This window comes from Haliotis rufescens, unplaced genomic scaffold (assembly GCF_023055435.1).
Source record: "Haliotis rufescens isolate VD_foot unplaced genomic scaffold, xgHalRufe1.0.p SCAF_17, whole genome shotgun sequence".
NCBI lineage: Eukaryota > Metazoa > Mollusca > Gastropoda > Lepetellida > Haliotidae > Haliotis > Haliotis rufescens.
In genome coordinates this window covers 32,605,098-32,619,370 of record NW_025963857.1, presented here as the reverse complement: position 1 = coordinate 32,619,370, position 14,273 = coordinate 32,605,098, and the positions used below count along the sequence as shown (strand labels likewise).

At 40.0% G+C, this 14,273-nt stretch overlaps 1 protein-coding gene across 1 annotated transcript in view; it reads left to right on the top strand.

Annotated features, from left to right (window-relative positions):
- LOC124142598 overlaps nt 1-14,273 on the top strand; it is a 38,090-nt gene that overhangs the window by 2,277 nt on the left and 21,540 nt on the right. Inside the window, exons 2-6 of the mRNA XM_048397267.1 lie at nt 711-893; nt 1,267-1,494; nt 10,265-10,522; nt 11,738-11,989; nt 13,325-13,603. Of these exons, the coding sequence (XP_048253224.1) occupies nt 711-893; nt 1,267-1,494; nt 10,265-10,522; nt 11,738-11,989; nt 13,325-13,603 (1,200 nt within the window). The remainder of the gene's footprint in view (nt 1-710; nt 894-1,266; nt 1,495-10,264; nt 10,523-11,737; nt 11,990-13,324; nt 13,604-14,273) is intronic.

Here is a 14,273-nt window from a genome sequence, read left to right as displayed (position 1 = left end):
ATTGTTATGTGTAGTATCATCTTGATATTGTAACATGCACGTTTTAGAAATAAGTCGGTGATAGTCTGGTTGTTTAGTTGTCTTTTGCGACTGGTTTATATACCGTCGAAATGCATTTATTAATGTATAACTTTTCATAGTCACGATATGGCTGAAATACTGCCGATGTGACTTTTAAATCACAAATTTCCTGAACTCCGCGAATTGCGGCCAAACTATATGAAATAAACTAACTGAAGGACGGAATATTGCAAAGTGTCACAAATGAGAGCTTGTGGTATCATGCATTATACTTCTGAAGTTTGTGTCAACCAGTGTAATTCGATATTTGTACTTGTACCTTACTTTGTAGACTTGTTCACCCCTCTCTGATGCAAGACGCATTTAATTTGGACTAAATCATAAGTATAATACAAGTAAACTGTCTCCCTTTTACTGATCACCGTCTATCACGCACACACGCACGCACGCACACACACACACACACACACACACACACACACACACACACACACACACACACACACACTTGGCGTATTCACTACAGCATCATGCGTTATAGTTCCGAATTCTATATCCGAACACCTGCCACATTAATCTGACACGCCGCGATATAACTGGAATAGTGTTAAAAGCGGCGTTAAACCCAACTCACTCACTCACTCATGGATAATCGAGACTGGCGTTGATGTTTTATGTTCCCTTCACAGCCGATGACAACCTCTCCCACAACAAACCTGTTTCTCTGGCTGGCAGCGACGCCACGGACGTCTCCCCACTGACGGACGGAAACATGGCTTCGTGTTCCATCATACCGGGTGTTACCGAAGCAACTTTCGTCATTGATCTCGGCAAAGATACGGAAGTGAGCGATGTCTCCATCACACTTAACGGTGAGCAGAGATATTGTCGTGGCACAGAAGACCAACAGGTGATGGTTTAAACTTCTCTTGAAAATTGTAGACGGGAATACGAGGGGAATTAGGTTTGATGTACACTGCCACGAAGAGTTATAAAACCGTATTTCCCCTATCGGGGTGAACAGTGGCCTGCATATGCATGTGTTTATGACGAGTGCCACCGATGGGGCAGGATACGCTCACCTTTTCGCGATATTTGATATTGATTCATACATATGCTTATGATTTCGTCTGAATCGTGTAATAGACTAGATTTCTTATGACTAAGAAAACGTTAACATTTTCAAGAATACTTGATATAGTAATGCTATAATTTGTATGCATATACACATCTGTTATTCTCCAGACGTGGTGGCACTGAAGACACCCTATATGAACGTGACCGTGTGGCGTGATGGTTACCCTGCTTCGTCCTGTTACGCAGGCAGATGGTATCTCTACAGTTGGTACACGATCAATATAGCCTGTTCCTACTTCCCTGTGGGCAGATACGTCAGCGTGCACATCTACTACAGCAACGTCGCCTCGCTAGAAATTTGTGAGATTATGGTTCATGGGAGGCCGTACACCGAGGGTATATATATATATATAATATATTATGAATTCATACGATTTAATTAGAGACCCGCGAAGATCCGTGTAAGAATAGGTCTTCAGCAACCCATGGCGACTATGCTTGACGTAAGATGCGACCACGGGGATCGATTCTCATTATGTTAATCGATGCTCATTATGTTAATCACTGGATTGTTTGGTCATCATTTACACACCGATGGGACATAAATACGAACAAAATGCTGAAGATACAGAAATATTTCTGGATGGGACTGATGAAAGTTTAAGTACGGCTTTTGACACTCTAAATGATTTTCATAAAATGTCTGAATACAAAATTTACACATGAATAAAACAAAAGCAATATGGATAGGCTCAATGGTAGGCTGTGACATCAAATTATGTAAGGATCTGAAACTAGGCTGGCACAGTGGGGATTTTGAATTATTGGGAATAAAATGAACAACATTAATTAAAAAAAATAGTTTTGTTTGTTTGTTGTTTAACGCCGCACTCAGCAATATTCCAGCTATATGACGGCTGTCTGTAAATGATCGCGTCTGGACCAGACTATCCAGTGATTGACATCATGAGCATCGTTCCACGCAATTGGGTTTAATGACATGCTTCAACCAATCCCGTAAGTCGCCTTCTACAGCAAGCGTGGGTTGATGAAGACCTATTCTACCCCGGATCTTCATGACGAAGGAGGAATGAGAAAGGTAAGGTTTTTTTTATTATTTCTCTAAAACTGTCAGTTCTAAATCAACATCTTCAAAACATGAACTGTGATAACCCTAGCATCTTTCCACTAAAAACATATTCCTACTTGGGGCCAATATTTAGAACTGCATACACGCCACTAAACCTTACTGAAGAGATGTTTTGGCTGCTTGGGGAACATTGTATAGAAGACACGAAATTAACTCCACAGGCATTGGAGAAGTGCAATCAGAACCTTTTTGGTGTAGCCATCAGTTTAAAAAACCCTGATGATGAAGCAAGGGTTGCTGAAGACCTAGTCTACCCCGGATTTTCACGGATCCACAATTATTGAGTAATACCAGGTTCTATCAAACATACCAAAATCCTGGAAAGGTGCTATTAGAAATAAATAATCACATGATCTTATATAATCAGCATTTAAATGCCACTTTGAGGCTCCAGCTATTTTAGGATAAGACTATAACTACAGCAAATCTCCCAACAGTATGTGAAAAATGTGATACCATTCTTGACTCCGATATATCATGGAAGGATGTTTGTATTAGATACAGAAAATGTACAAACGATGTAAAATTACTTGATTTTCAATATAACTTTATTCATCGCATCATCTATAATACAAAGAAGGAATTGTTAAATATGAAAATTCTCGATGATGATCTTTGCTCATTCTGCGAAACTGATACTGAATCATTACTTCTTGTGTATTGGGATTGCAAAGATGTCAGAGAGTTTGGGGCCAAAGTGGAATGTTTTCTGAATGCAAAATATACAAAAAAATACATTTACAAAATGCTCTGTTTACTTGGGTACAACTCTAACATTCTGCTTAATCACATCATACTGGCATGCCAAAAACATATACATGTATCAAGTACTAAGAAAAACAAATTATCACTTGAAAACTTTCTGAAGACTTCAATCGATATATTTAGGATAGAGAAATCCATTGCACACAAAAACAATACAAAAAGACAGTTTGACAGAAAATGGCAAATGAATTGTCTAGTTAATATGTCTCTATTTTGAACAAAACAATTTCCACTAATCTGCTGTAAGGATTTAGCTTGACACCCAGTTAATGATGACCTGCTAGCCTGCTAGGTTCACAATTTGTTAACATTGTTGTACACCTGAAGATAAATAAAATTTGCTGTCTGCTGTATAGGTATGAAACCTACACCTAATGAACACATTACATGTCATGTTACTCTATGTAAAACTATGTAAAATAATACTGATTGAAATAAAAAAAGAAAGAATATTGCTGCGGGCGGCGTTGTATAACAAATAAACATACAAATATGTAATTAGAGGGCATAAGTGGCACAGTTCTAAGGCGCCGCAAAATGGAGCTTCTGGACTACCTCCCTTTGCCTGATGTCCTCCCGAATGTAGACAGAAACGGTCGTTACGTCACCGGAAGATGGGTCAGTTATTACGGTTCGTCAGTGTGAAAATCCCGGTCTTGCACTGTTGCGTACGGAGTTGTTCCGTGCATACGCGAGAAACATATCCGATGAAGTGTACCATTTTGTGGTTCATGATAAGTTTCATTTCCGTCCGAGCAGGAAATCTAAACAAGTATTTGCAACAATGTTACAATGTCCCCCGCCGCTACTATCATATTCCCTATTCATTAACATGGTCTGAGTGAAATATACCCCCAGTACTTGAGATATCGCCCAAAAAGGATCGCAAAGACCAAATCTTGTATTTTTTCGTAACGACCTTGAAAATGGCAAGGTCACCAAAATTGAGTCGTCTGAACATCCTACATAAACAGGTGCCATATATGAAAGAAATGTACTGACTAGTTCTTGAGATATCTTTCGGACGTGAATAATATGTCCACCGCTTCGCGCTTTCGCACGGCGGAAGACAATTATATCGAAGACGAGAATGGATGCGTATGGTAAAACGTGATACCCACAATGAAGCCGAAAATTTTTCGCGTTTCTGTTTACTTCACTTCCTGCAGTCCTGCGTTGTTTCCACCAAACGTAGAAAAAAGGAGACTGGTGAGACCATCTCGTCTGTCCTATATTTAGCTCTGTGCACAAGGATTGAGAATGAGAAAAAAAATAACCTCAAGACTGTATGTCAAAAGGGATGAATTCGGCGTTCTATAATCGTCAACTTTCCTGCTATGTCGAGATTATTCCAGCCTTTGTACATTTCACAAATTCTGAGGTACATCCGAGCATGCTCTTTCTAAGAAGTATTCAAAGAGCGTCATACGGCCTTTGCTCTAAAATTGTTTGATCAAGGTTAAAAAGTCATGGCTTCAAAAGGGAAAACATGTTTTTTTTCAGGTAAAACATTGACTTGCCTCTGTATGTGTTTGTGGGCTGAAATACGCTCACCTTTTCGCGAACTCCTGGAATCACCTAGATTTAAGCATATATCTGTTATGACTAATGAACGGGTTTTGAAGCCTCTATTCCAACAACTTCAAGAAACTTTGAGTTGAAAGGTATGTATTCTACGTGTTTGATATAATTATATTCATTATAATTATTTTCAAGCAGTTGCAAATTGTAAACCCTTTGAAGTATCATAAAATACCCAAGATGGGCCTGATTACTGTTACATTGGATACTTCAAAGTTGGTGGACAAGGCCAAGGGATATTTCAACAATAAGAATCTACAAATCTGCATATTAAGAGACCCGTGAAGATTCGTGGTAGAATAGGTCTTCAGCAACCCATGCTTGCCGTACAAGGCGACCATGCTTGTCGTAAGAGGTGACTAATGGGATCGGATGGTCAGGCTCGCTGCCTTGGTTGATGCATGTTACCGTATCCCAATTGCGTGGGTCAATGCTCATGATGTCAATCACTTGATTGTTTGGTTTAGACTCGATTATTTAGAGACCGCCGTCATATAGCTGCAATATTGCTGAGTGGGGCGTTAAACAACAAACAAACAAACAAAACGCATATTAAGAAATAAAATACTTTAACAGCCAGAAACCTTAAAGAAATCCATCTAGCCTCTTACAGTACTGTATGTAAGATAGATTTTAACAAAAAATTTTTTATCTATTCCAGACCAGTAAGGAAGCCATCACTTCAGCCTGGCTACTGGGGCGACATAGAAGTTCACACACGCCTTTCTTCAACTGATTGGCTTGTCTGGTCTTGACTCGATTATGTACAGCTGCCGTTATATAACTGGAGTATTGCTAAATGCGGCGTTAAACAACAAACGGACTTCAGATGAAGTTGCAGTTTCAAATCCTGAACCCAGTAACGACAATCGCTATTGAGGACCAGATGGCATTATATTAACATTTTCATATAGCGAACTTAACCACATATCTCAACTACCTGGGGAGTATACAACTCATGCTTCCTATATAGTCCAGTTAATATGTGCCTGAAAATATGCTAACCTCAAACGAATTGCAAAAAAAATGTATTTAAGTTCTTTAAACAACAAACAAAAAACATTTCTCGCAGCCACTTTCTGTATTGTCTTTCTTGAAAATGTTTCAGCTCGGTGATTGAAATGAGGGTCACTTTTACGTTTTCTCAAAGCAGCTCCTTTCAAATTCAATTTGAACGAAATATTTTATCACATAATGTAATGCCATGAACAAATGTGAGCAAACAACGTATTATACAGGGGCAAGTCTTTGTTTGATGCATTTGATGTTCCACGTGCGCTTTTTCTAAACCATTGTTTGGCCTCTGACTTAAAGTAGATATATCTTCAGAACATGTCTTCGTGGGAGCACAAAAGCACACGAAGTCACATTTGTAGACACTGTTGTCAGGACATTCAGCAGGTCAGCATCCCCAGTAGCATGTAACGTCGTGATTCCATTTTCTTCCATCTTCTTTCTGAGAAGTTTGATGAGACGTTTGTTTGTTTTGTGGATCAAAGAGTGCTGCTTCTTGGATTTGAGGTGCATATCCTCTATGAATCTGACTTCAGGTAATCAGGTTCAACCAGTGCTTCCAGTGTGAGCGTCCTCTTTTATTGCAATAACCATCGAAAACAAATACGGGTTTTGAGTACGTCAAGACATACTCTACATGTATTTTACAGAGGAAAGTAAAACTAGAATCCTGGGATCATGGTATGTATTGCAGCAGAGAACCACCGTCAGAATATTCTACGTTTGGTGCTGGCATGTCATATCCTGCTAAAGTCTTGCATCTGCAAGTGCTGGCTTTTGTGCCTCTCTGAGGAGACCAGATGAGTCAAACACAATGAAAGTAACATCAGAAACATCGTGTTCATTTGAATCTCTGTTCTCATCGACAATATGAAGATTCTGGACTAAACATGGCCTCGAACTTTCTTCCCCCTGTCATCAGCACGCTGTTAGCAAACAGCCTGAATGGTTTCTTGAAAGTCCTTGGTGCATTCTTGATAAACATCACGTCCCCTTTTCTTTATGGAAAGTGTTGCATATTTTCCACAAAATAAACAGTTTTCATAGAAAAGAAAGTGTGTTTCAGCGCATTGTTTTGAGTGTTCTTGAGTCAGTAGTTTTTGTACCGATCTTAGCAATGTCACATTTAACAACGTTTGAATAATAATATTTGCGACATTATAAGTGCACCAGTGAGTGAGTGAGTTATCAAATTTAACGTCATATCGGCAGTTTTTCAGCCATATCGTGACGAGAAGTTATACATTTACAATACTAAATATAAAGCTGTCAACGATGGACAGTACAATAACTAAAATATCACAGATTTGAATTAAAACTAGTTGAGAATTTTAAGAGGTAGTAAGTATTAGAGAACAACACAATATACAAATGGGCTAGAGAACGTCAGGCACTGAAGCGTGATCACCATACTAGGGCCCATGGGGACTTAAAGTACCTTTGCTTCCTGCATGGAGCCCGGTAGGATTTATATAACCCTACAGTCACTGGCGATAATTGACCAGTTAAGCCTAAGATTAAAATTACGGAAATACTGCGTTTAAAAGTCTGGCATGCATAGAAAATACTTCGAATGACGTGGAACTTACATACCCTCTTAGGGGGACAAAATTTTTACGATACTTCAACCCCCTCGAGGGTACAACCACTAACAATCTGAGGTAGTAATTAGCACTACCAATATATAAGAAAACATTATGTACATCAAAATTTATGAATAAATTCATTTCAATTTAATAAGCTCAATATTAAATGAGAATTGACATGACTAAAAAGGTCCTTTACTGTTTTTACACTAAAATATTTATCCCTTGTTATGGAAAAATCAATACATGCTAAAAAGGTAATAATTTTATATGGATGTCGGCAATATTGTAAGATATTTATGATTTTACTACTTTTGCGTTCGTGTTTTTGCAGAGTATACTAACAGGGTGCATGCACTGTGCACTAAGGGAAGTGGCAACACCGTAAGACCTGTAAACATTGCTGGTCCATTGGCTGATTAACAATCTGGTTACTAACATCTCAGCACCTGATGGTTGCTAGAACACTCCGTGCCCAGTTATTAGTGAATGTGTCACGGTTGATGCTTCTACACAAACAAATGTCTTCTATAGATCTCAGCAATAGTAACTATGAAAATGACAACATCAAATGGAAACATGACGATAATTATATAACGAGATATATGTTTTGATCAAGTAACAATAGGCGATGGACATTTTAAACTCTATAATGGTTTTCCGTCATGTGCTATGTTATCAGGAATTTTTAGAAACTTGTTTCAGATTGCTCAGTTCTTAATTATTTGAGTTTCACAAGACGCAGTAAAACTCTCTTAAAAGAAAAGAAGTAAAGCCAATACCCCGAAGTAAGCTATAATTGTATCAGATAATTATTCTGACTTGTTCGATTCAGGCTTACACTTTAGCAGTTTTGATCAGCTGATATTTGTTGTCTCCCAGTTGGGTGTGTCACAAATCTTTACCAGTTCGTTTTTTCAAAACCTGGATCACAATCAGCACAGTAACTTCAGATAAATCCATGACTTTAACACCAGGGAATATTTATGTAATTAATGATGTGATAAACAATGGTTAAACCAATGGTATGAACCAGCCTGGTACTGAGAAGATATAATTCAGTTTTACATGACCTTATCTTATGTACCAATCAACATCACTTTCATTTTGATCTCATATGTACAAACTATGTGATAAATAGATATAGTTCATGTTGACAGTTGTCATATCTTGTTAGATCTATTTACTACTCAAGTTGAACATTGCACCAACTGATGACACCTAGACAGTGTCATAGTGTGACATATTTGGGTCATAACATACAGAAATGGCACAATATGCTATTCTGAAACAAATAGATCAGCTGATTGTGTTTCCCATGACGCCTATCCCGAAAGCTTGACCACGGTCCCTGCTGGGTAAATATATTATTACTATCACTGACTTTTGCCATTACATATTGTACTACCATTGTATTGCAAAGTACCATTGTAATTGTTGTACAGTAATTTGTATTGATTTGTAAACCCAGTTGATTGTACAATACAATTATTGATTGTGTATCTTATGTTGGTTGTTTGTTGGTTTCACACTAAATTCTTTTACATACAGATTTCTGGGTTAACTAATTGTTTCGATTTGGGAGTCGACGCGCAACACATTATATACTCCTACACTGCATTTAAGTCGACAGGACCCGTGAAGATTCCGGGGTAGAATAGGTCTTTAGCAACCCATGCTTGCCGTAAAAGGCGACTATGCTTGTCGTAAAAGGCGACTAACGGGATCGGGTGGTCAGGCTCGCTGACTTGGTTGATGCATGTCATTGATCCCAATTGCGTGGATCGATGCTCATGATATCAATCACTGGATTGTCTGGTCCAGACTCGATTATTTACAGACCGCCGTCATATAGCTGGAATATTTCTGAGTGCGGCGTTAAACAACAAACCAACCAACCAACCAATTAAGTCGACAGTTGGCTCAAGTTAAAAAAATACACAAGTATATCAGCATGATTAGCAATGGACAGTGACATCAAGTTATCAATCCAGGGAGAGAGCTTGACATAAACCACTAAAGTTAAAGTTACACTTTCACCATCGGTGACGAGGCTGTATCTCAATAGCCTTGACATCTGTTTAAATCACTGGTAAATTCAGCTCCACAACCTTCTCAGCAAGTCGCTTCAGCTGCATGAGGTTATAATCAAGCTCACTGCAATTGACGTAACAATGAACAAAGTTCAGTGTCCTTCCTTGCGGTTCTTTGCGTACACCGCTTGCGCCCCCAACGCTGGAAGGTTACAATCCCAGAAGCTGTATTCGCTGTGCTGTAAGTTACTCTCCTTTAGCTTGGTTGGTTGGTTTGTTGTTTTACGCCGCACTCAGCAATATTCCAGCTATATGACGGCGGTCTGTAAGTAATCGAGTCTGGACCAGACAATCCAGTGATTAATAGTATGAGCATCGATCCTCGCAATTGGGATCAATGACATGCATCAACCAAGTCAGCGAGCCTGGCCACCCGAAGCCTACAATCGTGGATTCGAATGCCAGATCATATCTAGTTTTTACATCCTAGGGGGCCCGGAGTAGTATGTGACGTGACGATCGGGTCACCCATAACTCTTCTCGAAACGATGATAACTTTTCGAGAAAAGTTTCTAACGCCACTTCCATCGTTCGAACTTAGCACCATAAACATCCAGTAGCACGTACAGTGTCAGAAATCATATGACTATAAACTGAATAGGGTAATTGAAAGTCATTAAACGAAATAAAGTGACCACAAGACATTTAGTGGTGTCACCGCTAAGAGATATGTGTGAAACATGGCCTTGTTCTATAACGAGATACAAAACTGGTGTTTTTATTGTTGCTGGAAATAAGATGTGTTTGTCTGTTAGTTAACGTAGCAGTCAGTCACATATAAGTTCTGGCTGTGTATGCGACTAGAATGTGATACAGCCTTCGGCCTTCTTTGGTAGCAACATACGACATTTAATATGCTATAAATGTTACAATAACCACATTGTTAAAATTGAATAGAAATTAAAATGATTCTAAAAACAATATTGTTGATTCAGTATGCCAGTGTTTAAATTCAGTTTTTTTCGGATTTCTTCAAGCTCTTGAGTGTCAACGCAGAGGGTGGAGTTCTCAAGACTATAAAGGAAACATGAACATGACAGTAGCAGGTATCCCTTGTCAAAGATGGGATTCCCAGAGCCCGCATGCGCACTCCCATACGAACATATCAAATTTCCCGGATGATAACCTTCAGGATGCTGCCAACTACTGCAGGAACCCCGACAGAAAAAGTGGGCAATGGTGCTTCACCAACGACCCGGATGTTGAGTGGCAGTATTGCCCTATCAGAGTCTGCGGTGAGTATATTATTAATTTATTTATAACAAGCATTACTTCACGCGTAATGTTTTGTTTGTTGTTTAACGCCGCACTGAGGAATATTCCAGCTATATGACGGCGGTCTGGAAATGATAGGAGTCTGGACCACACAGTCCAGTGATTGACATCATGAGCATCCATCGTTTCCAATTTTTGCAAACCCTTATTTTTCTCTTTTCTCAAAACAACTTGGTCTCGTCGCTATATGGCTGAAATAATGCCGATGCGACGTTAAATGTAACTCACTCACTCTTGTCTCAAAAGAGAGAAAATGAGCTTGTTTCGATCGGGCATGCTTGCCTTTGAAATTAGTCTTAATAAATTCAGTGTTTTGTCGATGTGTCGGTCTACTTCCAGAGGAGTCTTTGACATCTTCTTACAACCACTTTTCTCTCAGCCTTGGCCTTGAATATCCATGCTCCAGGAGAGCGAGATTTTGTCATATATGAGGGTTATTACTGCCCGCAGCACTTGAGGAATATTGGGAGTAACTCACTCTCCATGCTAAAACGTCACACTCTGCATCGTTGGTTGGTTGGTTGGTTTGGTTTGTTGTGTAACGCCGCACTCAGCAATATTCCAGCTATAAGGCGGTGGTTTGCCCTGTGTGGAATGTGTATTTCTTTCTCTGAAGCATGTATATAAAGAATTTCAAGAAGAACCTTGTTATAACTGCATAACCCTCTGCTGTCTTCTTAATAAAGAGCCGGATATAAAATCTGACAACAAATTTGTGCGGCTTCTATCTTCACCTTAAGAAATGTGTGCTTTGCAACATATCCTGTCGTTAACAAAAACAACATGAAATACCCCTCCCCCTAGAAAATTAAGTCCCTCAACAACCTTTCACGTCTTCACCTTTGACAACAAGGTTCTTGAACAATATTATTAATGGCAATGCTGTACAGGCAAGGGTAGATACACTTATGAGTTGTTAGTTGTTTTAAAATTAAAGTCAGGACACCATGGTTTTCTCTGTATATACGATTATTAATTTTAATCTATTTCAATATACAGACATTTCTGTATGTTATGTTCATATCTATATCTGGTAGTTTCATAGAAGAATTTGCCGAATACACTTCACTGGAACTCGTACTATCTGGCTTGTTATACTTTGCATGTCAAACGATTGAAAAATGAACAATATGAAATTCGATCAAGACTTACTTTTCATAATGTCATATTTGCAGATGACATGTGTTTGCTGGGTGACAAGGGTTCTACATACACAGGATCAATGCAGAAAACATCCTCTGGTGCCAGCTGTGTTACGTGGAGTGAGGCAGACACGCCCTTCAAGAAGACGAGTCATTTCAGGAGCTGGTGGCCATGGTCAAGGAAGCATTACTGTCGCAACCCAGTACATTCACAGAGTCGCCCTTGGTGCTATACCTCCACGGACGGTAGTCAGTATGGCCTTTGTGACATCCCAATAACGTGCCGTAAGTTATTAGTCTCAGTTTAATGAACTGCGCGATATAGTAATAACGGCATAAGGTTGGTTGGTTGGTTTGTTGTTTAACGCCGCACTCAGCAAAAAACAACATTCCAGCTATATGACGGCCGTCTGTTAATAATCGAGTCTGGACAAGACAATTCAGTGATTGACATCATGAACATCGATCCAGACAATTGAGATCGATGACATGCATCAACCAAATCAGCGAGCCTGACCACCCGATCCCGTTAGTCGCCTCTTACGCCCATTCATTTATAGAGATACGTTTTGTTTACATTCGGCCTGTAAATATCTTCACGGGTCTGAGAGATACGAGTGGAACCCAGGCAGGGCACAGCCAGAAATGCCTAAGTCATTTCAAAGACGGGAAACGAGAAAGTTATTGTTTATGATGTCATGGCTTTTAAGTCTTGGAGAACCAGTAAAGCTCTGTTGCCATTATCAATTTCAAATCTCATGTCGTTTATTTCCCGGAGGAGAGTTGTTTCTGTGCTATGGCATGAATGGTTATCAGCTTGAAAGGGGTCATACAGATTATGATGCTTTAGGTGTACAGACAATCCAGTGATTGACATCATGAGCATCGATCCAGGCAATTGAGATCGCATCAACCAGCGAGCCTGACCACCCGATCCCGTTAGTCGCCTCTTACGCCCATTCATTTATAGAGATACAATTTTTTATATTTGGCCTGTAAATATGATATACTGTACATATGCGCTCGTCAAATTATATAATCGAATATTTGGACATTTAAGGTGATGGCTTATTCACTGTTTGCAATGAGACAGGATCATCGAGGTGTCACTCAGAATTAAACCGCTGCTCAGTCTACATGTTTCTTCATCATCTATAATGCTTTGTACAGCATAGATGAGCCATTTACTCTTTGGATGCTTAAGAAGGAGTGAGTGAGTTTGATTTTACGCCGCTTTTAGCAATATTCCAGCAATATCACGGCGGGGGACACCAGAAATGGGCTTCACACATTGTACCCATGTCGGGAATCGAACCCGGGTCTTCGGCGTGACGAGCGAACGCTTTAACCACCAGGCTACCCGACCGCCCCTCTTAAGAAGGACATTCTGACAATATATAATAAAAAACACAACATATGTTTTCAAAAAATGAATACAAATATCAACTCAGATTAATCATAGAGAAACTGGTAAAAAATGTGTATGGAATGAACATCCACACTGAAATATGTATGAGCCAATATTCAACTAGTGATACTAACGTTATGAAAATATAACTGAAAGACATTGTCTTGAATTATTTTAAATACCAATTGAGGAACATGCTTAATCATCCACAGCTACGTCCTCCGAGGTGACGCGAGGTCGATGGGTCTTAGGTGCTGACCAGACTGTTGATGAACTCCTACCGTCCACTGAATGCCTTGTGTGGAACAACCTGTTCACATCTGACGGTGTCTTCAGTGGCAGCCCCTATTCAGTTTCTACTCCTGTATCTTTTGTGGGCAACTTCGCGGCAGAAGATGTTTGCGTTGTAGAGAAGGTGTTCAATACATCCATTCTGTGCTACAATGTCACCGAATCGGGAACAGTTTGGAAGGCTGGTGTTCTGGAGTGTGGTATGTCCAATGTTAAACAATTATAAGACAATCCTGTGAAAGGGTCACCATAGCATTGCCAGTGGGGATGACTATTGAAGTTACTTTTCTAATGCAGTAGGGTTGGTTGGTTGGTTTACGCCGCACTCAGTGAGTGAGTGAGTGAGTTGGGTTTAACGCCGCTTTTAACAGTATTCCAGTTATATCGCGGCGTGTCAGCTTAATGTGGGAGGAAAGCCCGAAGTGATGCAGGTCTCAGACGTTTACCACTTCGGTGAAACCCACGAGCACGGGTATGGTGCTGACAAACCTAGAAACATAATTGGGGCGAACCGGGATTCGAACCCACAATCATAGGTTTCTGGCGGGCCCAAGGAACGCAACTCTGCGCAGCAAATCGCGGCGCCTTAGACGACTGTGCCACCCGTGCCCCCAGGCCGCACTCAGCAATATTCCAGCTATATGACGGCGGTATGTAAATAATCGAGTCTGGACCAGACAATCCAGTGATTGATATCATGAGCATCGACCCCCGATCCCGTTAGTCGCCTTTTACGACAAGCATAGTCGCCTTTTACGGCAAGCATGGGTCGCTGAAGACCTATTCTACCCCGGATCTTCACGGGTGTAATGCAGTAGGGACGGTGGCGGTAGTCACTATTTTTAAGAACATCCACCATGTTTATTCAAC